Source organism: Pleuronectes platessa, chromosome 7 (assembly GCF_947347685.1).
Source record: "Pleuronectes platessa chromosome 7, fPlePla1.1, whole genome shotgun sequence".
NCBI lineage: Eukaryota > Metazoa > Chordata > Actinopteri > Pleuronectiformes > Pleuronectidae > Pleuronectes > Pleuronectes platessa.
The window spans coordinates 29,281,172-29,307,394 of NC_070632.1; the positions used below are offsets into that span (position 1 = coordinate 29,281,172).

The 26,223-nt window shown below is 41.8% G+C and overlaps 1 protein-coding gene across 3 annotated transcripts in view; it reads left to right on the forward strand.

Annotated features, from left to right (window-relative positions):
• Positions 1–23,883, forward strand: part of bcar1 (BCAR1 scaffold protein, Cas family member) — a 61,522-nt gene extending 37,639 nt beyond the window's left edge. For all 3 annotated transcript variants that reach the window (XM_053426714.1, XM_053426715.1, XM_053426716.1), the window contains 6 exons: positions 13,328–13,477; positions 15,722–15,817; positions 17,146–17,529; positions 17,742–18,623; positions 19,547–19,636; positions 22,383–23,883. In XM_053426714.1, coding sequence (XP_053282689.1) covers positions 13,328–13,477; positions 15,722–15,817; positions 17,146–17,529; positions 17,742–18,623; positions 19,547–19,636; positions 22,383–22,928 — 2,148 coding nt within the window. In that variant the 3' untranslated portion in view covers positions 22,929–23,883. The remainder of the gene's footprint in view (positions 1–13,327; positions 13,478–15,721; positions 15,818–17,145; positions 17,530–17,741; positions 18,624–19,546; positions 19,637–22,382) is intronic.
• Positions 23,884–26,223: the final 2,340 nt, after the last annotated feature.

Here is a 26,223-nt window from a genome sequence, read left to right on the forward strand (position 1 = left end):
TGTGTACTTAATCCACACAATTGTCAGTTGTGTCTAAACAGACAGAAACACCAAGCACATAGTCTGTTGGGGTGGCTATAGGCTTGTGTAGACTGGCACGGAGAAATGCGCTTCCTGTGTGAACAGCCAGACTCTTTGTGATATTTTTTATTAAATATTTATGTTGTTTTTTTAAATTCTACATCCAGTATTTAATTTAAAAATATTTTTTTGTTAACCTCTGGAGTGAAGGTAGCAATTTGCATTTGTGTATGTTTGTGTGTCTGTGGGCACCAGCATTGCCAGGGCCGGCCCTGCCTGTCCTTAACCTTCAACAAAAGTAAACTAACAAACCTTAGTTACCAGGGGAAGAATGTAGAAACCTCAAAGAGAGCCACATATGAGCGATCCCTCTCCCAGGATGGACAGAAGTGCAATAGATGTAAGGTGTAGGAAAACATCATCAAGATTAAAGTTTTTAGCAGCATTGATGAGGGTAAACATCTTGAAGGATAACTTCAATACTATATGTCAAGCAGTCCTGCTGCAATCATAGTCTATGAACAGCAGCCAGCAAGATCATGATCCGCCATCCAGATCGGATAGGATCCATCATCAGCCGCTACCTCGGTCGTGGTCCACCACCTTTATATGATGCCAACGCGACACAGGATCCGCCATTACCACTACGATCAGCCCACACGATATAGAATCCCCTGTACTGGATCGACCATTGCAACATCTGATCCAGCAATCCACATCCACAAATCATAATCCATGGTGCAGTCACAGCGGGCCCGGATCTGCGGGCGATAAAGCAAAGGGACTCAGGGAAGGGGTCAAGTCAATAAAATGTACTGATGAGATATTCACTTCAATGTGATAGGGATGGAGAAGAGGAAGGAGAAGCTGGAAAGATAAGCTCCGTGTGTCATAAATTTCCTCTGCGTCTTAGCGTCATCAGGGTTTTTTGCCTGGATACAGGCCGAACTTGGGGGTACAAATATAAAAATATATATAAAAAAAAACTTACTTATAGCACTTTGTAGTTTTGCTTTATTTTTGAAGAAATTGTACTTTCTTGCTACTTGTGGTTATGGGTTTGTACCCTCGGGGTTGAATGCACTTATTGTAAGTCGCTCTGGATAAAAGCGTCAGCTAAATTAAATTTGAGTGAGTGTTGTGTATAGGGCTCGAAAGGGCACAGGATCTCCCTTCACTTTTTCGCTTTGCCCTGTGAGCCCTTCTCTACAATGAGCGGATCAAGGAAACGAAAAGTGGACAATGAGTGCCGAGTGTTTAACACAGAGTGGACAACAAAAGACTTTGTCACTGAAATTAATTCGAAGGCTGTATGCCTGATATGCCGAGAAACTGTCGCAGTTTTCAAGGAGTACAACATCAGCCATCACTTTGCTACAAAGCATGCTAACTACGCTAGCAAGCAGTCAACGCAAGAACGGGCGGCTACGGCTCAGAGGTTGGCGGATAATTTACAGACTCAGCAACATTTTTTTCACCGACAAACTGAGATTCAAGAGTCAACTACCAAGGAAAGCCTTTCTCCGAACCGGAGTTTTTGTTGAATTGCCTTGCAAATAATTGCTTTGCTACTTGTTAAAGGTCAAATCCTTTCATGTAATGATTTTTTCATGTCATTTATATAAGTTCACAAAAATACTCCATCCATCTGGTCCTGGGTCGGCCCCTTTGTCAAATTGTAGAACCCATTGTGGCCCGCAGGTCAAAAAGTTTGCCCACCCCTAGTGTAGAGTCTTTAATGACTTACCGCTGGAGCCTGTTAGTAATGAATTACAATAGTCCAGTCTCGATGTAACAAAGGCGTGGACTCGTTTTTCTGCATCTTTTTGTGAAAGGACATGAAATATTATGTGTGGAAAAAGGCTGTCCTAGAAATTTGTGAGGTGTGAATTAAAGGACAAATCAGGATCAAAGATGACTCCCAAGTTCCTGACTGTTTCATTGGAAGCAAGGGCAATGTCGTCTAGCGCAGCTATATCATGAGATAATGTATCTCTAAGGTGTTTAGGGCCAAGTATTATAACCTCTGTTTTATCTGAGTTTAATAAGAGAAAATTGCAAGTCATCCAGGTTGTTATGTCCATGAGATATGCTCGAAGTTTAGTTCATTGATTAATTTGTTCAGGTTTTAATAAGTAAAACTGGGTGTCATCCGCATAGCATTGGAAATTTACCGAGTGTGTCCTGATAATTTTTCCTAGTGGAAGCATATATAATGAGAATAAAATTGGGCCGAGCACAGAGCACTGTGGAACACCATGGTGAACTTTGGTGCGCACAGATGACTCATCATTAATTTGCACAAATTGGGAGCAATCAGAAAAATAAGATTTCAACCAGTTAAGGGCGGTTCCATTAATGTTAATTATCTGTTTAAGTCTTTGTAATAAAATTTGATGGTCAATTGTGTCGAATGCTGCACTGAGATCTAACAGAACGAGGACAGACACAAGTCCCAGATCTGAAGCTATTAGAAGGTCATTACTGACTTTTTCTAAGGCTGTCTCTGTGCTGTGATTGGCTCTGAACCCAGACTGAAAGTCTTCATATATATTATTTTCCTGGAGAAATTCACACAGCTGATTGGCTACAACTTTTTCTAAGATTTTAGACATGAAGGGGAGATAGATATTGGTCTGTAATTGGCTAAAACTCTGGGTCTAGGGTGGGTTTTTTGAGAAGGGGTTTGATTACAGCTATTTTAAAAGACTGTGGTACATAACCTGATGATAATGACATATTGATTGTATTAAGGAATGAACTATCATTTAGGGGCAGAATTTCTTTAAGTAACTTTGTCGGAATCGGATCTTAGATACAGGTTATTGGTTTAGAACCTGAGATTATTTTAGTAAACTGATCACGGGTGATCAGAGAGAAACTGTCTAAATGATGGGTAGGATTCTCAGCCGTTTCTGAGATTTCTGTTGTTGGTAGGGTATTAGTGACAAGTGAGGGCAGGAGATGGTTGACTTTATTTCTAATAGTTAGAATTTTATCATTGAAAGAGGTCATAAAGATATTGCTATTTAGGGATGGAGGAATACTGTGTTCGGTGGAGGTGTGACTCTATGTCAGCATGGCTACAGTGCTGAAGAGAAACCTGGGGTTGCTTTTGTTTTCTTCTATTAGTTTTGAATAGTAGGCAGCTCTTGCTTTGTGGAGAGCCTTTTTATATTCTTTAACACTATTCTTCGTCTATGAGATTTTCAACAAGGTTGCTGGAGCGCCACTTCCTTTCTAGTTTTCGTGATAATTGTTTTAACTCATTTTTTCTGGGAATTATACCACGGAGCTAATTTACTATGTTTGACATTTTTCTTTTTTAGAGGCGCTATTGAGTCTAATGTTAATCGTAATGAGTCTGCAGAGCTATCGACGAGATGATCGATCTCAATGGAGCTCTGGTTTTTAAAGAATTTGTTGTTTATATTGATGGATAATACGGGTTTAAATGGAATTATTTCCTTAAATTTAGCTACAGCAGTATCAGGTAGACATCTAGAAAATGAGTTTGTTATTAGTGGCATATATTCAGTTATTGGAAAATCAAAGGTTATTAAATGATGGTCTGATGGTCGTGGGCGGCTGTGGCTGAGGGGTAGAGTGGTCGTCCTCCAACCTGAAGGTCGGCAGTTCGATCCCCAGTCTGACCCATCTGCATGCCGAAGTGTCCTTGGGCAAGATGCTGAACCCCGAATGCCCCCCCATAGAATAACTAAGTGCTGCGAATAGATGCACTGTATGAATGTGTGTGTGAATTGGTGAATGTTGAAGTGTACTGTACTGGAGTGGTCATCAAGACTAGAAAAGCGCTATATAAATACAAAGCCATAGAACTGGATTGCGCGGAAGTACTGTTAAATGTTCAATTCCGACACTGTACGATAATACAAGGTCAAGTGTGTGGTTGCAACAATGAGTAGGTTGGTGTACACACTGACTGAAACCAATTGAGTCTAGTATTGAAATAAATGCTACGCTAAGGCTATCTTTACTATTGTAAACATGAATATTAAATACACCAACAATAATAATTGTATTGCTCTTTAGGACTAGGTTTGATAAAAACTCAGGGAATACCGTTAAAAATTCGGTATAAGCCCCCGGAGCACGTCTGACTGACATATTCATCAGGATGCAGCCACGTCTCAGTCAGGGACAATACATCTATGTTGTAATCGGAGACTAGTTCATTAACTAAAATAGCCTTAGTTGACAGTGATCTAATGTTTAAAAGACCACATTTAAAGTCTTAGTCTCCTGTGTTGTTTCAAAGGTTGTTTTAATTGTATTCAATTTTTGTGTGGAGTTCTCGCTCTGTTATTGTTAAATTTCAATAATTTAATCGGACGGTGGACAGATCACGAGGTAGTGCAGAGAAGTGTTTAGCACTGCAGCTCTTCTTCCTGGTCCCAACTCTGGGTTGTCATGTAATAGACTGAGTAATAGTCCTAGATAAGAGAGCTGATCCATCCCGATCCAAAGAGGGATGAATGGCATCTCTCCTAACAAGACCAGGTTTTCTCCAAAAAGTATGACAATTATCTACAAAGCCCACACCATTTACAGGACACCACCTCGACAGCCAGCGGTTAAAATACAACATGCGGCTAAACATGTCATCACCTGTTGTATTAGGGAGAGGGCCAGAGAAAATGACTGTGTCCGACATCGTTTTTGCGAAAGCACACACGACTCAACATTAACTTTAGTGACCTCCGACGAAGCCGGGAGTCGTTGCTGCCGACGTGAATTACGCTTTTACTGTATTTATGTTTAGTTTTAGCCAGAAACTTCAGTTTAGATTTGATGTCGCCGGCTCTGGCCCCTGGGATACAGCTGACTATGGTCGCTGGTGTCGCTAACCTGACGTTTCTCAGAACCGAGTCGCCAATAATCAGAGTTGGTTTCTCAGCGGGTGCGTCGCTGAGTTGAGATAATCTATTTGAAACGTGAGCTGGTGGCTCTTTAATCGTGGGCTTTTTAAGACTAGCACTATGCCCCCTCCGGACCGTCACCCAGCCGCCCTGCTGCACGGTTCAAGTCGAGGGACTGCTAGTTAAGGCTAAGCTACGTGCTAAGCTAGGTGGCTCCGCGGTGGCTAGCGGGGGCTGGCTAACTACAGCTAATGGAGGTTCTAAGCTGCGGAGCTGAGCTTCTAAGTCACTAAGCCTCGCCTCCGTTGCTACCAACACACTACATGTATTACAAGTACCTCTACTGTTAAGGGAGGCAGAGGAGTAAGTAAACATTAGACACTCGGAGCAAGAGAGAGCAGTTGAGCAAGAGGGAGAGAGAGAAGACATCGCTGCTATATAGCTACGAGGGTGAGCTCAAACAGAACACAGAATCACTAAGCACCAGACAGTAGGGGTTGGAGTGTGTGGTAGTTTAACTACAGACCAGTGATTTTAGCTGTAGTAATACAGAGAAACAGCTGTGTTTAGCAGAGGAGCTAGTTCAGAGAGCGACCACCACCAGCGGCAAGAAAACAGGATATGAGCTTACCGCACGCTTACCGTAATAACAGTCATCAACTGACTTTGTGGGGCCAATAGTCTTGTTGGTGGCACTACAACAACCGGACTGAATTTGAAACTTAAAAAAATAATATCAAATTAATAGTAGGTGTACTGACTGTACACAGTACTGTAAATTCAAACTAAATAAATTCCCAATGTTCACGAAAATCAATGGGACAATTCGGTGTATGTAATGTGAACCATTTCAGAAATTTATCTCAATAACAGCATTTTATTTTTATGTTTTTAACTCTATCCGCATGTCACCTATTGCGTCCATGGAAATGCATCATCGTTTAACACCAGTTTCTCACTCATGGATAAATCAACCTTGGTGAAAATAAATTACAGGCATCTCTATACTCTCTAGATGAAGTACAGAAATTATCAAAATTGTATCTAGATTACTATTATTATAATTTACAGTAGCAATAGTCAGCTGCCCTGCAGACTGCCTTAAGTCATATTGTTAGTTGACATCGTGACAGAAGTTGGGTCACCTGGCAGGTAGCTCATCAAGATCATCAAAATTACGACTTGACTTCATTGTCCAAGGTTTGGAGCTCAAATACTGTGTTGTGCAATAGTAGGAGTAGAATTGACGTTGGCTAATTATTAATAATCATGAAATATGATTATTAAAATAACAATTATTTCTTAAAAATAATCAAAAATGATAAAGCTATTAATTAAGAAATGTAACACATTTAATTAGAAATGATACGGTTATCCATTAATAATAGTTAAAATAATTAATGAAAACAATAAAATTATCAATTAAGAATAATACAAATCTGTAATCATTGCTTATTGTTGCGGGGCACCACCCTGGTTACAGGGACCAACGAGTCAATCTATAAATATCAGTCTCATAATGATAAATGTCAAATCAATAATCTCAATATTTAATATTAATAATTATTTAATTAACAGTGAAGGCTTCTAAGTTCGAGCACAGGCAATCATAATCCAGCTGCAATCACATACATATGCACAAATAATCACAGACTACAGATACTTTAATTACAAAAGCATTTATTAAAAAGGGGAAATAAAGTTATAATGTTATTCAATGATTCATCATTTTAACAAGCTCCGATATTTCAAAGATAAACACAGCAGCAGCACTTATCACAATTCAGAAAATACATGTAAAACCGGCGGTCTACCTATGTAGGTCTGTCTCGGTGTGTGTGTGTGTGTCTGTGTCAAAGTGTCTCTCTGTGTGTGTGTGTCTATGTGTATGCATGTGAAATAAAGTTAGTGTTATTTAATGATTCATCATTATAACAAACTCCCATATTTCAAAGATAACAACAGCAGCCGCTTATCACAATTTAGAAAAACACATGTATTCATCTATGTGTATCTGTGTGTGTGTATCTGTCTGTGTCTATCAATGTGTCTCTGTGTCTGTGTGGGTGTGTGTGTGTGTGAGAGAGAGCGAGAGAGAGAGAGAAAGAGAAAGGGGGCGTGGCGATGACGCAGTCACGTGGTGACGTCACATCTAAGATGGCGGCCGATCATGATTCGTGGAATCAAGGCCTAAAAACTCTCAAAATGGCGGATTGACTACAAAACAAGATGGCGGAGCCGTTATGAATTTAGAGCCAGAATGGGAGGAGAGGGAGAGAGGACGCGTGGCAATAATAGATTCAAAATGGTGGTTTAACTTGCGTTATTCAAAATGGAGTCTATGTTAATGACACCATGTGGCCGGAGCTCACACTGGTGGTCGTCACATGAATTACACCAAGGGATTTTCAGACAAAGAGAATTCTTTGTCTCTGCCTTGGCGTTGGGCCGCATGGCTTCCAGATGTGTCCAGCCTCTCTGAATATAGATTTAACTATGTTACATGAACTGTATTCTAAATACAGATCGGATGTGTGTATAGGTCGGTTTAGAAGGAGAGAGAGAGAGAGAGAGAGCATACAAGGAGAGAGCAAAGCTCTTAAAAGCACCGTCAGAGACAAGTTACATTTACTTTACCACTCAGCACCCAAGTGGCGTTGTGTGCTGAGGTTTGACCGGTAAAGTCTCTTTAAAGTTGTTCAAACGGTCACAATGAGTTGGAGACGCTGCTCACGGCGCTTAACAACTGTGGCACAAGGCCGTAACCGGAAACCGGCGAATCGCCGCAAAACACTAGAGACTCGGCGGTCTCATACAAAACAAAATACATTCAAGTATTAAAACAATACGCTACGTATTAGATTAACATCTGCCCAGACAATAAAGCCTCTTACTGTACCATCCTCGCGGTGTGCGTGCGCGTAGGGCTAGTGAATCACGTGGTCTCTCAAGCGGTCTTCGGCCGCTGGACCGGACAAACAGCGGATTTTCTCGTGCTGCCTCGACGGGATGAACTTCGTCCTTCTTCTTCAGGGATGTGGAGCTCGTGCTCCTCAGCGGAATGAATCTCGCGCTTCTGCAGGGGACGGCTGTGGAAGCCGTTTGTAGATCGTTAGAAGTCCGTGGGGAAAGTGAAACAGTCTGAGATTGTTCCGCGTGCAATTTCCTGTTTGGTCTTTTCAAGTTAAAAGAGCAAAAGTCCTTTTGAAAATAAAAACGTCGACTGAGATAAAAGACAATGAAAGAAAATAACTCTGGTTGCCCCCTTTAGCAACTAAATCAGCTGGGAGGCCCCAAAGGGGCCTGGTGTTGTCTTCAGAGCAGGGTAAAAATGGCAGCGATGTTTGGGGTTCATGGGCTTTTAAATTACCTGAGAGGTCCTCCTCCTTGAGGAGTTGGTCATAGGATGATGCTGGCTTTAAGCCAATTGAGTGTCAGAGCTGGACCTGAGTGGGCTGGGCTTGGAAATCAGCGGGGGTTCCAAGGCATTCCCAGAACATTTTTCCACCACCAGGGGGAGATTCTTGAGCCTGCAGGAGGATGTTTTCCCGCCCAAAGTTTAACAACCCTTTGTTCCTCTCGGCTCCAGTGTCTGGTGGCACCCCGCTGGGCTCTGGCCCAACAACTGGTTGAAGCACAATAATTCTACTTAAGTCAATTAATCTAAAATGTATCATGAAAAGCAAATTTCCTCTTCCTGCTCTTTTTTTCATCTTCCTCCTATACTTTCCCAAAATGCCCGGCTGTTTGTAGGCATATGCCTTCCTCCTCCTCAGGTAGTGAGGGCAGGCGCTCTCCTTTAAATTCAGGGAGTATGACGCCTGACTGTGAAGGTTGGTACAGTGCTTAGGGTCATTGTCTTGTTGGAAGGTGAACCTTCGGCCTAGTCTGAGGTCCAGAGTACTCTGGAAGAGGTCTTCTTCCAGGATATCTCTGCACTTGGCCGCATTCATCTTTCCTTCAATTGCAACCAGTCGTCCTGTCCCTGCAGCTGAAAAACACCCCCATAGCATGATGCTGCCACCACCATGTTTCACTGTTGGGATTGTATTGGGCAGGTGATGAGCAGTGCCTGGTTTTCTCAAACATACCGCCAAAAAGTTCAATCTTGGTCTCATCAGACCAGAGAATCTTATGTCTCATAGTCTGGGAGTCCTTCATGTGTTTTTTGGCAAACTCTATGCAGGCTTTCATATGTCTTGCACTGAGGAGAGGCTTCCGTCGGGCCATAAAGCCCGACTGGTGGAGGGCTGCAGTGATAGTTGACTTTGTGGAACTTTCTCCCATCTCCCTACTGCATGTCTGGAGCTCAGCCACAGTGATCTTTGGGTTCTTCTTTACCTCTCTCACCAAGGCTCTTCTCCCACGATTGCTCAGTTTGGCTGGATGGCCAGGTCTAGAAGAGTTCTGGTCATCCCAAACTTCTTCCATTTAAGGATTATGGAGGCCAATGTGCTCTTAGGAACCTTGAGTGCTGCAGAAACTGTTTTGTAACCTTGGCCAGATCTGTGCCTTGCCACAATTCTGTCTCTGAGCTCCCTGGGCAGTTCCTTCGACCCGATGATTCTCATTTGCTCTGACATGCACTGTGAGCTTTAAGGCCTTATATAGACAGGTGTGTGCCTTTCCTAATCAAGTCCAATCAGTTTAATTAAACACAGCTGGACTCCAATGAAGGAGTAGAACCATCTCAAGGAGGATCAGAAGAAATTGACAGCATTTGAGTTAAATATCAGTGTCACAGCAAAGGGTCTGAATACTTATGACCATGTGATATTTCAGTTTTTCTTTTTTAATAAATTTGCAAAAATTTCTACATTTCAGTTTTTTTCTGTCAAGATGGGGTGCTGAGTGTACATTAATGAGAAATAAAATTAAGTTGTTTGATTTTAGCAAATGGCTGCAATTTAAAACAAAGAGTGAAACATTTAAAGGGGTCTGAATACTTTCCGTACCCACTGTATATGTTGTAAGGCACAGCTGTAGTGGTTTCATAGGCTTGCCAGTTGACTCCACATTACAACCATATAATACAGAGTTTAAACAGGCACACAATGGGGCAGCCTTGTTCCCACGACAACTATGAAAGGATCTCTGCTTTGCTATTATTGCCTCTATGTGTGTCTGTGTTTTCATGAGCCTGGACAACCTTTGCACTCTATTCATCTACTGTGGAGAATAAATTAATTATCGTTCAAAGATGAAGATAATTTTTATTTATTTTTCTATTTATTTATACATTTTACTTCAGGATAAAGGATAAAGTAGCTTTATTGTCAATTTCTTAACATGTTCAAAACATACAAGGAATCGATACGACGTTTCCCACTCTCCCACAGTGAAACATATAAAGTGCACAGGCACAACAGAGGGGGTGGAGTTTTCTGTGGGTTTGTGTTGTTTGTTGCTTCGAACCGTGCAAAGAAGCTGTTGAGGTCGTTAAGCAGAGAGATGTTGTCGTCGCAGGTCTATGATGCAGGTTTGTAATCCGTGATGGTCTGGATGCCCTGCCACAGGCTGCGCGTGTCTTTGCTGTCCTTGAAGTGGCTGATTATTTTTTTGGAGTAGTCCTGTTTTGCTCTTCTGATGCCACAGGACAGGCTGGCTCTCGCTGTTATCAGGCCAATTCTATCCCCGTCTCTGAAGGCTTTGTCTCTGGCCCTCAGCAGCTGATGGACAGCTCCTATCAGCCATGGCTTCTTGCTAGCCCGAGTGGTGATGGTATTTGTGTGGGTCACTTCATCTGTGCATTTACGGATGTAAGAGAAAACAGTGTCTGTAAGCTCCTCATTGTCTATGTGGTTGTTGTATGTAGCTGCTTGCTTGAACATATCCCAGTCTGTTGTCGCAAGACAGTCCTGAAGAGCACACCTTGATCCATCCGGCCACACTGTAATCTCTTTCCGGACCGGTCTTTCCACTTCCCCTCTGGGCATATATGCTGGCATTAGCATAACAGTGATGTGGTCGGAAAGTCCGATGTGGTGGAGGGGGGGAGGCCTTGTATGCTCCTTTGTGCGGTATAAACCAGGTCCAAGGTGTTTTTCTCCCTTGTTGGGAAATTGACATGCTGATGAAGTTTTGGTGAAGTTTTTAAGATCAGCATGATTAAAATCTCCAGCGACGATAGTAAATCCATCTGGGTGTGCTGTCTGTTATTCGCTGATAGCCTGATAAAGTTCACAAAGTGCCGCATCCCTGTCACTGCAGCTGGAGGTTGGAGGGATATATACCGCGATTATTAAAACCGCAGTGAATTCCCTCGGCAGATAGAAAGGACAGCACTTTAAGATCATAAACTCCGCCAGTGGTGAACAGTGTCTGAATACTACCTCAGCGTCCTGGCACCACGCATCACGTGTGTAAACACAAACTCCTCCGCCGCGTTGTTTACCTCCGTTGACGAGGGCTCTGTCCACTCGATAGGACGTTAGCTGCTCAAGATGTACAGCGGAGTCGGGGATGTTGTCATTAAGCCATATTTCAGTGAAAACAAGCACACAGCAGTTACTCACTGTCCGATTTGCTGACATCAGCAGTCGTATATGATCCATTTTATTGTCCAAGGATCGTACGTTAGCCATGGCTAACGAGACAGGAGGGGTGCCACACCATGATGGATGGTATGGCTAGGCGAGTTGGGCTAGCCGCTAGCCTAGCTCGGATACCTCCGCGCTTGCCCCTCTTCTGCTTCCTCGCACACCGCTTCTGACGTCTCTTTGTCGGGGCTGTGGTCGCAGTCGGGTCCGGTGTAATCACGGGCTGGCGGAGTAATCCGAGCTCCTTGATGGTTTTCTCTGTTGTAGTATCCAACCCGTTGTTAATCTTGCTCTTGCAAATGTCTAACAGAGCCTGTTGACTGTACTTGTAATCCGACGCAGACAGACGAGACGAACACGGAAAACTTCAGTCTGATAAAGGGAGTGTTTGTGGTGTATTACGACCTTCAAAGGCCCATTGACTGTTTTAGATGAAGGCACTTTATGATATAAGCAAGGCACTAGGGGCGGCTGTGGCTGAGGGGTAGAGTGGTCGTCCTCCAACCTGAAGGTCGGCAGTTCGATCCCCAGTCTGACCCATCTGCATGCCGAAGTGTTCTTGGGCAATATGCTGAACCCTGAATGGCCCCCCATAGAATAACAAAGTGCTGGGAATAGATGCACTGTATGAATGTGTGTGTGAATGGGTGAATGTTGAAGTGTACTGTAGAGCGCTTTGAGTGGTCATCAAGACTAGAAAAGCGCTATATAAATACAAAACCAATACCAACCACTTTGGGCCTGATCAACTAATGTTTGTGTGTGTAAAAACGTGTGCAAACTTGATATCCCCATCTAAAATACGTTGTTGATTTAGTACGTTTGCATTAATGAATATGCTAAATCTGGCATTTCTACCCAAATGTGCAAAATATAGCAAGGGGTAGATGCAAATACTTTAATTTACACACTTTCTGATTTACAAACCTTGAAAAATGCAGGGATTGTGACGGCGTCTATATTTGATACGTTTGAAAGGTAGGTGCAGTGTTGGGCACAGATGGCTGCAGCCAAACAAAACTGAACATTCACAGCCACTAAAGAACAGAAAAATTACCTCAAGCCTTAAGAAAAATTAACATTGACATTCATTATGTCTTCCTATTTCCCTTTTTTGTCAACTTTAAAAATTTTAACTAGGGTTTTTCTTTTTCACAAGTTGCTCTTGTCCCCATGCATTCATCTCTTCGAGGTGCACTCTTCCCTCTCCATTCATTAGCTGCTCCGTTGTCGGACCACTAGGTATTGAGAGACCTCACCGCTGCCTGTACCCCATCTTCGATCCCTCTTGCCAGGGCACTGATGGCCTCTTCCACTAACAACTCCAATTCCATGGCATTAAATTTCACTTTGCGCTTACAGTCACTCTGTTCTCCTTAACGCTCCATGGCGGAAACCAGTTACACACGCAAAACAGTCATTTAAATACTACTGACTTTACCATCTTTGCAGCTGTTATCATTTGCACAATTATTTTTAGAAGATCACCTGCCAACCAAACGTGCAATCTGTTATAATGCACCTGCAATTTAGCAGTCTTTATTTGGTATCTTAATAGATCAGGACCTTTATCTTTATTACCTTTTCATTAGACTGATGTTTGTAGTGTGACTGAAAACTGATCAGCCAAAATATTTAAGACTTTACTGGTCTTAATGTTGTGACTGATGGTTGTATATACTGTACTACATTCTGAACTGTCAGTTATATCACCAAACAGTTAATTTAGTTATTTAAGTCATTTTCCATGAACTCTCGACTTGACTTAGTCAAAAATGCATGATGAAACACAACATAAATACAAACTTAATGTGTTTATGTTGTTTCTGATCAGTCTATATCTTGTGTGACTCTTGATTTGACTCTTGATTGTGTTCCTGTGTCAAGGTGGTAGTTCCTACTCGGGTTGGACAGGTGTATGTATATGACACTGTGAAACCAGACCAGGACGACTATGACATCCCACCCAGACATTTGCCTTCCATACAGCAGGACATATATGATGTGCCACCCACCCGCCAGCAGTCCAAGACACAGGTCAGTGTGTATGTATGTGTGACAAGGAGAGAGTGTCCATCCAACCACAGAATAGATACGGCTGTGTTTGGGTTATCACATATCTATTCTATGACATTACAAAAGTATGATTTAGTTTGATTGGCTTACACAGTAATACTAGATTAATGTGGACTTTGTTGTGAAAACAAGCATGTTTTTCTAATTCTGATCTTTTAAACCCAATATTAGGAGTGTAAAACATTAAAAACATCACTCCCCACCATAGCCAACTTATATTAACATACATTGCATAGATTTACATGGTTTGTGGCATTGCAACATTAGTAACTGGAGGGCCACTCAGAGTGTATTCTTCTGCCAAGGTTAACGCTCTATCCTGTCATGTACAAAATTCCTCTATCTACTTTTTTATCTGTATCTGCTCCAAAAAACAATGGGCTCTTTCATGGGTCATGTCAAGGGCCAGAGCGGTCATCCTTCAACAAGAGTGGAAGAGTGGTAACAGAGTTGAAGGGGGACCTTGACACTGTCACGAAAACTGTTTGTGTTGCCACCATATTTGCCCAGGTTTCCAGAGAGACATGCACCTGCTGGTCTTTGAAGGTTCATGGGGGAATCTCGAAACTGTGAAAGAATGGAACAGCATAGGAGTGATTATATATGTTGCGCATGAGGAACAGATGTTATACTACGGTTGCCAACCATCCCTTGAAAAACGGAATCGTCCCGTATTTAGAAACAAAAGTACCCGTCCCGTATTGAGATGAAAAGGGATGCACTTTGTCCCGTATTACTGGGAGATTTATAAAATGGTCAGTAAAAGGCCAATTGAAAATTAATAACAGGGCGCTTTATATGAACATTTACGGTAAACTTGTTCCCAGGCAATGTCCTGCTCTGGGATCAGTGAGCTGACAGCATATTCACACACGAGTACCTAATACAGAATACGCTCATCCCATTGGTCGAGGAGGTACTGTTGCTCGCGGAGAAGATAGTGGAAGATAAGTAAGTACATAGTACAACAAAACAGCATGGGTGACAGTGACACAGACACCGACACTGCTTTACGGGACGGTACAGCTTCGAGCAGCAATACGACTCGTACTCCTCTGAGAAAAGCAGAAAAGGATGCAAAAATCGTTTCACTGACAAAAAAAAGGGGCTAAAAAAATTCACCACGCCAGGAAGGGTGAAGGCAATCGGGTCGGCCAGCCCTACCAATGAGGTGTCCCTTATTTATTTTTCAGAGAGTTGGCAACCCTATGTTATACAGAGGTGCCTTGACACAGACACGAGATCTGCAAGCATAAGCAATCTAACAAAATAATCTAAAAATAAACAAATTAGAATCCACATATTCTGAGCTAACTGAGATCAATACATAGACCAAAAGAGGGGTTGTGGGGTCATACAATTATAAAGATAAGTGAGCTGCCATTTCAGTGACTGACATTGTGGTGCTATAGACAAACTGTGTAAGAGGCCCTTGATCTAATCTTCAAAGTTGAGGAAGCTGATAGTGATTTGGAGGAGGATGTGTCGGAGCAGGAAGTCAACATGGAGGAAAACTCTGATTGCAGCCCCTCTGATGAAGATGGCACTGAGAGAGAGGAGCCGGCAGAAAGGAAGACATTTATTTCGAAAAACAAATCTATCAGTTACTCCTCACACTGGAAATCAGCACATGATAATGCGTAATAGTAGATGCCTTGAGACCTAAAAAACCAACTCTTCCTGCTCTCTGAAACCTTAATTAAGGATTAATATTCCATTCAGATAGGCTATTTATACATTCTTAATGGATTTTGTAGTAAAAAATTGGTATAGAGACTAATTATAAGGGAATTCTTGGCCTGGGTCAAAATTTACCCAGACCATACGGCGAGGGAATGTAAGGGTTAATATTGGTAGGATTGTTCCACACCATACACTCATTCCATTAGTACCTGTACAAAAACCCTAGAGTTTTTAATTTCTCATTACGCTTGTGTAACCCTAATCCTCTATCACTTCAGTTCCAAATGGCCAAATCGGAGGTCATCAGCTGGGTGATGATGTCTGATGATGTTTGAAATAATGACCACATCTGGCACAGGCAGCTACACTGAGTAATTTATCTCTCTCATCTTGTCTGTTATCTAAACTGTGGTCAGGTGTAATGCTGAACACTTAAATCCAGGGCTTTATGGAATTGCTGCCTGTTGCTATGATTTGTGCATAACAGCATGTTATTAATGTCTGTCTTGTCCTTTTTGTTAGGTGTATGACACTCCTCCCATGGTGGTTAAGGGGACCTCTGGTGGTCAAGAAATATATGACACCCTAGCAAGTACAGAAAAGAACACACAACAGACAGTGAGTCTTTGCACTGAAAAGTTTTTCTGAATGTATGTATGTCACACTTATGGAGTATGGCAATATTGTTACCTTTCTGATGTGGTATCCTGTAGAGTATATACTGGAAAACTGCAACATGTCAGAATCAGAGATAGAATGAAAAAGTCCTGCATTTATCGCTATAAAATAGAACAGTATCAAAATACAGATTTTTATTCTTGAAGATGCATATAAGATACAAGTTATACTAGAAAAAAAACATATCATGAAAGATCATTGTTTAAAACGCAACCTTACAACTCAGTGTAGTCAGACTAGTCTCATACAGCAAATGCAAGGTGCTGCTCTTCAAACATGAACAAATTATCTAAGAATACCTTCACAAAAATCAGGTTGGATCAGTTTACAGCAGTTCCGTGGTGAGATTAGTAGGTTTATTGTCACCACCTTGATTAGCATGCCAACATTTGCGTATCAACTCTCAACACAAAATATATGTTTGCAGGCATTAGTTTGTATGTACATTTACATTTTATTCAGGTCAGTTGCATCAGTAAAAACCTTTCAGATATCACAATCAAAATTCATTCCACATCAATATAAGCAAGTGAGACAATAAAGCACAATGTTCAAATATATTCTCTGTTAGCTCTTTAAAGCAGCCGTGTGGTCCTTGAGAGGCAACATATAAATCATTATTCTTATTATTAGTAGTAATGGTATTAGCAGTTGTAGGTTAAGTAGTAGTTGTAGTATTAATTTATGCATTTTTCTGGTGCCTTTTTTGAAGTAATTATGATGATGCTGTTACTAGAAAATCAAATCAAATCAAATTTTATTTCTAGCCCATAATAACAAATCACAGGTGTTCAGTTTTATAAGATGCCAAAATGTTCCCTTTATAAAATACAGTTGTGTTGATGACTCAGCAAACTAGGGTGATCTACGGCCTCATTTGGCAGCATATTACTAGAAGCATATTATCAGCAGCATTATTGGCTTCTGATGTAATACAATTTTATATATATGTATAAATATAGATAGTGAAAATAATGTTTTCAAATCAACTCATGCGTACCATATTTCATTATATGATTACAAACTGTGTAACAGAATTATTCAAATATTGTGATTACAACTGATCAGATTTAAATACAAGCAAATACACAGTTGTCAGTGATCAATAGCCTGAATTTATTCCAAACATGATGAGATCCTGGTTGATCTGTCTGCGAAGTTCTAGCAACTAAAACCATTCATCCTAAAAAACAAGTGAGTGACTTTGCTGTAAAGTAAATCAAAAACTTAATGTAATTCAGAATGTTTCTGTCCCATTTTTTCTTTAGGTCTATGACTTCCCCCCATCTGTCAGTAAAGATGTCCCTGATGCCCAGCCATTCAGAGAGGAAACCTACGATATTCCTCCCCACTTTGCCAAACTCAAACCCCAAGTCCCCGCCCCTCCTAGCCAGTACCTGCACAAAAACCTGAATGACCATGAGCCACCCATTCCAGAGGACGTGTATGATGTCCCTCCCCCCATTCTGACTGAAAAGCATTATCACAGGGAAAGGAGCGGGGTGAGCCAGGCCCCACAGGAGATCTATAACATCCCAGCCAGCCTGCGGACTAGAAGTCACCCCATCCAGGATGTCTACGACTTCCCCAGGGAAAGAGAGGAAAGAGGAGGAGAGAGGGGAGATCACTATGTCTACGATGTCCCACCACAGGTAGGGAGAGATAAAGGGACAGGCCCACATTTCAGGAGAGATGTTAGCAAAAAAGTTACTGTTCACCTGTTTTTGAGTTTACAACAGTCTCTTATTTTACATCCTGGCTTTTGTTGATTAAATATACACTGCTACCTTAGCGCAAAGGCAGGAAATTGGGAGAAACTGCTCGCTAATCTTCTGTGCATCCTGCCTGGTTATCTGTTTTCCAGGTTGTGCGTGAAGCCCAGTCTACCAGTGAGGAGCTTAACATGTCCTTCAAGCGGCTGTCTGCCTCGAGTACTGGAAGTACACGGAGCAATCACTCTGCTTCATCCATAGACATCGTCTCTTTCCATGACACCTCATCTTCCTCCTCACCTCCTGCTCCTGGCTGCATTTCAGGGAAACCCCTCATCTTGGACCTGGAGCAGGCCATGGAGCGTCTCTCTCGCCTGCAGCAAGCCGTTGAGTCCAGTGTTTCCCTGATGATGTCATTCATCACAGGTAACTGGAGAAGCCCTGCTCTCCTGGAAGGGAACCTTTCAGCCATTCATCAGGCCGCAGACCGGGTGCGTGCCACTGTCCGAGACTTCCTTGAATTTGCCAGGGGGGCTGTGGCAAATGCCTCCCAGGCCACAGACCGCTCTCTGCAGTCTAAACTGGGCCGTCAGGTGGGGAAGATGGAGGAGGTCTTCCAGAGTTTGGTTCAACACAGTCAGAGCTTAGACGCTATTTCCTGGTCACACATGGCACTCATAGCACCGCCACCGGGAGGAGATGATTTAGATCGAATAATCATGACAGCACGGGGTATCCCAGATGATGCCAAGCAGCTTGCCTCCTTTCTCCACGGTAATGCTTCTCTTCTCTTCAAACGGACCAACCGGCAGCAGCAGCAGCTGCCACTTCCTCCAGTCCCAGGGGAGATCGGTAGTCAAACGACAGGATCAGGTAATGGGAGCTATCAGGGAGGAGAGAAGATGAACATACAGTCAAGACCCCTCCCCTCACCACCAAAGTTTACAAATGGAGAGGAAGAGGAAGGTGTGAACAGACCATATGAGACCACAGAAGAAGGCTGGATGGAGGATTACGACTATGTGCATCTACAGGTACACACATTCACACACACAGCAACATATGAGGAAAATGACTGACACAGTGAATGAGTCATGAACGTGATATTTCAGGAATGCCTTTAGGGAATGTTTTCAAGTTTGGTACAAACATTCACTCTGACTCAAGGATTAACTGATTTCATTTTTGGTCAAAGGTCAAAGGTAAAGAAATTCTTATACAGCTAAATTCGCTTGGACTCATGGATGACTTGATTAGAATTTGGTGGTCCTATTAGTTTTACTATATATGCGGAACCTGAACTGGTTAACATAGGCATAGAGCCGCAGTGCTGTAATTGTAGTTTCGATTTAAAAGCTTAGTTAAACGTATTGGGAAAACAGCAAGGCAAGAGTGCTTTGAAACAGGTGCAGAAAGTATTGCAAACTATATAAGTTTGTGACATATTTGACAGATGGACATTAAAAGTATGATGAATGATAATTGTTGCTGTATAATTCTATAGAAGAGCAGTGTGGCTCACGCGCCTGATGCACTGTAATAGCACAGGCAGTGTGGCCCAAGCACCCGCTTTTCATTATGAAAGTAACTTAAGTTTTAGTTTTGTTGACAAATTTAACATGTTGTAACATCTTCGTCTGCCTGAATAACAAAGATATACTCATATAGTCATGCTTTTTACAAAGTGTGAGGGACAAACTCACTCTCCCTAACACACCTATCATGATGAATCAGTACATGTGCCTGTGAAGAGTATCAACGTTTTTTCAAGTCTATGTCTATGCATGTGCTTCGTGTGGAGATAGTACCAGTGACTGATGTTGCAGTTCCACTTAACACCATTTGAGGGAGACAGAGGCAATATAGTCATGACACACCTATTGATCAACGAAGATTTGTTTCAAATTAAGCAGCACAAGTGGTGTAACTGCTGTGTTTGTGTGTGTTGATGTGTTAGGGAAAGGAAGAGTTTGAGAAAAACCAAAGACAGCTGCTGGAGAAAGGCAACATCATTCGCCAGAACAAGACACAACTGGAACAGCCACAGGTATGTGTGTGAGCGAGTAAACATAGAAGCTGCTTTAATTGTTACTTGGCCACTCAGAAACAAACAAAGTCCACGATAAAATAACAGGTGAATATAATGTTATGAAATTGTTATAAAATTGTTATGAGGCCAAAACTATACCTGAAAAAGACAAAAAAAACTACCGGTCGTGACATGCATAGTTTGTACTATTTATTTGAAAGTGAATTGGTTGTTTAACATTTAAGGGAAATAATGAAGCTAGAACCATATGTACAGGGGGAAACAGCATTTAAGAATTTACATTTCTTAAATGTTAAAAATGTTAATATCACATCGACAGTGGTATTCAGATATTTTATAAGGTTTCGGTCAGTTGTCTCCTATTTCTCTTGATCATCTTTAGGGTGTTTATACACTATAGATGGAGTTTATCTGTGGTAAGTTCGCATACTTAATGCATATGATGTAGAAAGACATCTGTCTCAAAGCTGCAAATCAAAACAAACACTAAGGTCTAACGTCTTGACTAACGTCTTGACATGTAATGAGCTGCCTGCTGGGCTCAGAGACAGTACTGTGTCAAAGCACAGATCGGGGGAAGGTAAGAAACAAAGGAGGAAGTCTGTAACAATCAGGATTCTTCCTATAGTTGGCTGCCAAACTGAGCAATAAAGAGCGATGCACCTCAGAAACAGAGGAGACCAAGAACCTGATAATCATTCTGACTTAGCTCCAGAGATCCTGTGTGAATATGAAAGAAACTTCCAAAGACTCAACAATAACTATAACAGTTCACCGAATAGGGGTTTATAAAAAATAATAAACATAATCATGAGCAACTAAAACTGTTTAAATGACAAGCAATCAATAATCAATAGTCAGGCATTACAATAGAAAGGGGTTCAGAGAGCTGATCAAGAAAGCCTGACAGATTTAAATCTGTAGATCAAAATGCACAGTGTTTTAAGATACCCTCTAATAATGTCAATCCAAAGTTACAAAGGATAAAAAGTCACCCAAGTAAAGAACACAAACAACTGAGGGAGGCCCTCTACCAGATCATATAAAGAAGATGAGAAACTGCATAGTGAGGTTTCTGTCAACAAGCCAAAGTCCTCATCATTAAGCAAGGTTTCTGATATCATGATAATGTAAATGTGTTTGTTTCTGGAGAATTTGATAATTTACTGATTGTGACATTTTAACTGCTCAATATAAGGTCTCTGAGTTACTAGTTGGAGTTCAATTTAATGCAATTTATTAGTTAAAGATATTTAGACACGCTATTTCAGAAGACAGGTATATTATAAGTAGGTGGTTTTGTGGACATTTCAAAAGTGACTTTTTGTCTGGGCACTCTGGATACTGTTATTGTGGAAACTGTCTTAACCACAAGGGAGAGTAAGATCTGTGTGCAAGTGGAGAGAGGTTGGTGGGTTTCGACATGCAGCGGGTAGTCAGGGTGAAGGAGGGTTAAAGACAGTAGAATGCTAAATGTTTCCAAAAGAGATTATAGTTGTCCACAAAAGCTACATTGCGGGCAGCAGGTGTGGAAACAGAGTATGGTTAACCGCTGTAGGTTTCCAAAGAGATGTTTGAGAGTGACCAGAACTAGTCACTCTACTGCAGAAAAAATATCAAAGAGAGACTCTTGACTCTCGAACTGTAAAAAACAAAATTATATTATCTTAAAAGGGCATGAGACCACAGGGCCATGTACGCAAACAGAAATGACAGAAACTGACAGAGTTATCTGAGCTGGAACAGCGTATCACTTGAAACACAGTGCTGCAAGGTAACACTCAGTTGAGCACCCACCCGAACCTGGTACAGGGCAGGGTTTCTGACAAAAAATGTCAATGATATTCGGTTTGGGTTCAGGTCAGTAACTGGCTGGGCTTATTTTTTATACACTTCTCATGTCTGTAATTTGGGAATACAAGCATTTATCTGTATAAGGGACAGGGAAAAACCAACTCAGAGCATCAAGATTGGGTCAGGTTCGGACAAAAAACAGAATTCCTTATGGGCTCATGTCTTGGTTGGTTAGTTTTCTCTTAGGCTCTAAACATGCGACACATTTAACATGTAAACGCCAGTGTGTCACAGCTAAAGGGAGACTTTTTTTGTAATTTAGTGCTCAACATGTCCATGTGATTAAAATCTTTAGACAAAAAAGACATTAATAAAATGCATGATGTGTTTTAGTCTTGAATATGTATTCTAAACATTAAGCCACATAAAAGCTATACATTATAAAAAATTTAATTATATGGTAATTTAAATCCCACCATGCACCTTTATAGTTGAAGAGTATTTTTGCACAAGCATGTGCAAGTCAAGTTTTTATTCTTGATTATGTAGAGATTCTGTTCCAGATAAGAAAACATTGGTGAGTGTCAAAATCTCGGTGAAACTGCGTAAGTAGGTTTTAAGAATAATTTTCTTCTTAATAGCGGTTCGTGAATGAGGCTCATTGTTTTTGATTAATCAAATAACACTATAAAATGTCCAATTTAGTTGCGGATGCACATCAAAAGTTCCCAGACTCATGGATTCAGTTCAGAAACATACAGAGCAGAGATAGGCATCTAGTCTTGGCATTTGAGAAGCAGAATCAGAAAATCAAGAATTATCTTCAATATTTAGACATTGCATATAATCAAAATTGTAGATTTTTGTCAAACAATTGAACAACTGGCTAATCCTAATTGATCTAATAATATTACTCTTTATTATTCACTGTCCCCTCCTCTTTCTCCAGATTAAACAGTTTGAACTGTTAGAGCAGGAAGTCAGCCGACCTATCAACAATGACATGACGGGTTGGGTCCCGCCCCCCCACCACCCTCTGGCCGACCAGCTAGCCCAGAATGGCCCTGGAGGCCTCTCTTCCTCCAAGCTCTGCCACGGCGACCACCAACTCCTCCTGTTCTACCAGGAGCAGTGTGAGCAGAATGTAACAACGGTGACCAATGCCATTGACGCCTTCTTCACCGCTGTCAACTCAAACCAGCCGCCAAAGATTTTTGTGGCACACAGCAAGTTTGTCATCCTTAGTGCACACAAGTTGGTGTTCATCGGTGACACACTGTCACGCCAGGCCAATTCTCCTGAGGTTAGGTCAAGAGTGGCCGAGAGTAGCAACGTCCTCTGCGAGAAACTCAAAGACATTGTGATCAGTACGAAGACAGCGGCACTTGAGTATCCTTCCCCTGGAGCAGCCAGAGACATGACTGAGAGGGTGAGAGAGCTGGCTGGGTATACACAGCAGTTCAGGATGGTGCTGGGACAGCTGCTGCTTATGTAGGGCTTGACAGGGGAGAAGAAAAAAAACAATAACACAAAATGAGATGTCCCAGGTACATGGGGTAATAAATGTTCCCTGTAACAAGGCGTGGACGACACTGTGTACACCCTTTCAGTGTGAGGTTGGAGACCCTCGACCGGAAGAGGATTTCCATTCCTTCTGTTTCTTACATGAAGTAAGGGAAACCCTGAGACCCTGTCTGGGACTGGGAGGCTGACCTCATATCCATCCTCTGCTCCCTCCCTATCTCGTTTTACACTTTAACCATTCCTCTTTCATTACAGCAAGCATTTTATTCTAGACAAAATAAAATAAAAAAAATTATCATCAGTAGGCTGGGCTAATGGTTGTAAAATAATCATTGTAATTAGGGTAAAAAATTAGGCAGCAATCCAGAACAATAGGAGTATACAGAACTGCCAGTGTATAAATATAAATATTCGGCTCTTTTTTTCAATATGATGAATACATAAATGTAGTTGACACTATCGATAATAATTATATAATAATATTACTATACCATTGATTATGGATCTGATTCTTGATCCTTGCATCTTTATGGTTATTGACATGTTATTTCCAGATGTTATGGAACTATATTGTAATACCTTTATGCTCTTCCATCCCTGACAAAGGCACACTTTTCAAGAAAACACTGGAGCACACAGCCATCTTTAAAGTTCATCTGATGCAAATCTGACAGCTCTACATGTTGCCTCAGAGTTTGACCAAGGTGTCCGCATTAAGTCCACCAGTGCAGGCAACCCTGCTGCCAAAAGATGTCAACATAATTGTACAGTTCCATTACTGTAGTTATTGAAGATTATCTCAGTGCTATGCTTTTTTTGTAAATCTATATGTCGTTTGTTTTGTAAGAGGCATGTATCAGAGAAAAAGCGTGTAAAGGGTTAAGGATGAACAAATTAAATTAAACCAGTTTTCTTCTTTTCTCTGACACTGATTATTTTGATGTATGTTCTGTCTGGAATGAAAACCAGTGAAAAATATTTGGTCCATTTACAGAAGAAGTTTTACATTAAACATAGATTCAAGATCACAGAAAACCTGCAGCTAAATTGGGTTTCATGTTTGAATGTAAAATTCGAGGAGTAGAAACACAATCAGCAATTTTTCAAACAAACCATCTAGTCAGTGTTACCACCTGGCTCAAGGCTGGCAACAAAAAGGGAGATCCACACACACAGAGCTTTAAATCAAATAGAATTTATTTTACTGAGACAAAAGGTTCACGTATCAGGCTGGTGCAGCAGGCCCTGCTGAGAGAGAGAGAGAAAGACACTCCCAGAAGAGCAGTCCTTTATACTCTCTGGGACGGCCGACCCAAGTGGGCAGGTAAGAGGCTGAAGCTCCACCTACCAGCACTGAGCAAGGCACACAGGCAGGTAGAATGAGGGTCGTCACACCCCCTCCCTTAAGATGGGGGTCCTCCTTTGGATCCCCAAAAATGTTACGACAAATACCTGTTGAAAAACTAAAGCAACATATAATACTTCAAATTTTATTTGAACACAAATAGCTATATTAATGTTAACTTGCAGTCATAGCCCGGGACATGGCATCGGCCACCGCATTTTCAGTCCCTTTTACATGCTGTATATTTAAATGATACGGCTGTAGGAAAAGACACCAACGCATAAGTCTTTGATTCGGGTTTTGGAGCGAGTGGAGAAAGGTTAGGGGATTATGATCAGTGTACACCACTAAAGGTCTTACTCCACCCCCCACATAAACCTCAAAGTGTTTTAATGCCCAGATGAGTGCCAGTGCTTCTTTTTCAATAATAGAGTAGTTCAGCTGGTGTGAATTGAACTTTTTAGAGAAGAAACTCACTGGGCAGTCAACACCGCTTTCGTTAGTCTGCATCAGCACAGCACCAGCTCCCACCTTACTAGCATCAGTATACAGCACGAATGGCTGGTCCAACTGTGGGGCTGCAAGGACAGGGGCAGAACACAACAACGTCTTGGCAGACTCGAAAGCTTCCTGACAAGCGAGAGACCACTCAAACTTAACCTTTGGGCTAAGCTAAGCAGAGAAGTGAGAGGGGCAACCACTGTGGAAAAGTCTCTACAAAACCCACGATAGTACCCCATCATACCCAAGAAACGAGAGAGCTCTTTCTTTGTTGCCGGAACTGGAAACTGATCAACTGCCAATACTTTTGCTCTTACTGGGCGCACCTGCCCTTGGCCAACTACTTTTCCCAGGTATGTTACTGTTGCCTTAGCAAACTCACATTTGGCCAGATTAATGGTCAGACGAGCCCAGGTCAGACGGTCAAACAGGGCCTGAATGCGCTGAAGATGATTCTCCCAGGTGTCACTGTAAATCACCACGTCATCCAAATACACAGCGCAACCAACCAATCCTGACACCACCTTGTTCATTAGGCGCTGAAAGGTGGCTGGGGCATTTCGTAACCCAAATGGCATGACGGTATATGAATACAAACCACTGGATGTAATGAAGGAGGCAATCTCCCTAGCTCTGGAAGTTAAAGGAACCTGCCAGTAGCCTTTAAGTAGGTCAAACTTACTGACAAACTTAGCAGAGCCAACCTGGTCCACACAGTCCTCCATACGTGGGAGTGGAAAAGAGTCTGGCTTGGTCACCTGATTCACCTTTCGGAGATCCGTACATGGTCTAAACGTACCATCTGGCTTCTTTACAAGTAAGCATGGGGAAGACCAACTAGATGCACATAGCCCAGCAATGTTATTCTCCAGCATATATTTGACCTCACCTTCTAAATGCTCTCTTTTATCTGGAGACCTACGGTAAAAGCGTTGTCTGACTGGCTGGGCTTCTCCCACGTCAATATCATGCTCAAGAAGATGAGTACGAGAAGGTGTATCTGCGAACAGGCAGGGATAACCTTTAATAATATTCACCAACTCTGTTTGCTTTGGTTCAGGTAAATTATTCAATATTACATCAAAATTGGAAAGTGACTCTGAATTTTTAAGACGCCCTTTCAACATTCCATCATCTGGTGTATAACACTCTTCCTCCAATTCCCCTGTTGGATCAAGAGGTGGAGCTGAAGGACCCACTGCAACCACGGCAGCAACAGATGAAACCGACAACTCAGGACCTATCACAGGGGAGCGAGAAAAGTAGGGTTTTAACAAATTAATGTGACACAACTGCACCAACTTCTTCCGGTCAGGGGTCGAGATTAAATAATTAAGGTCCGATACTTTTCAGGTTACTGTATAAGGGCCAGAGAACTTGGCCTGGAAAGGAGAGCCAACTAAAGGCAGGAGTGCCAGAA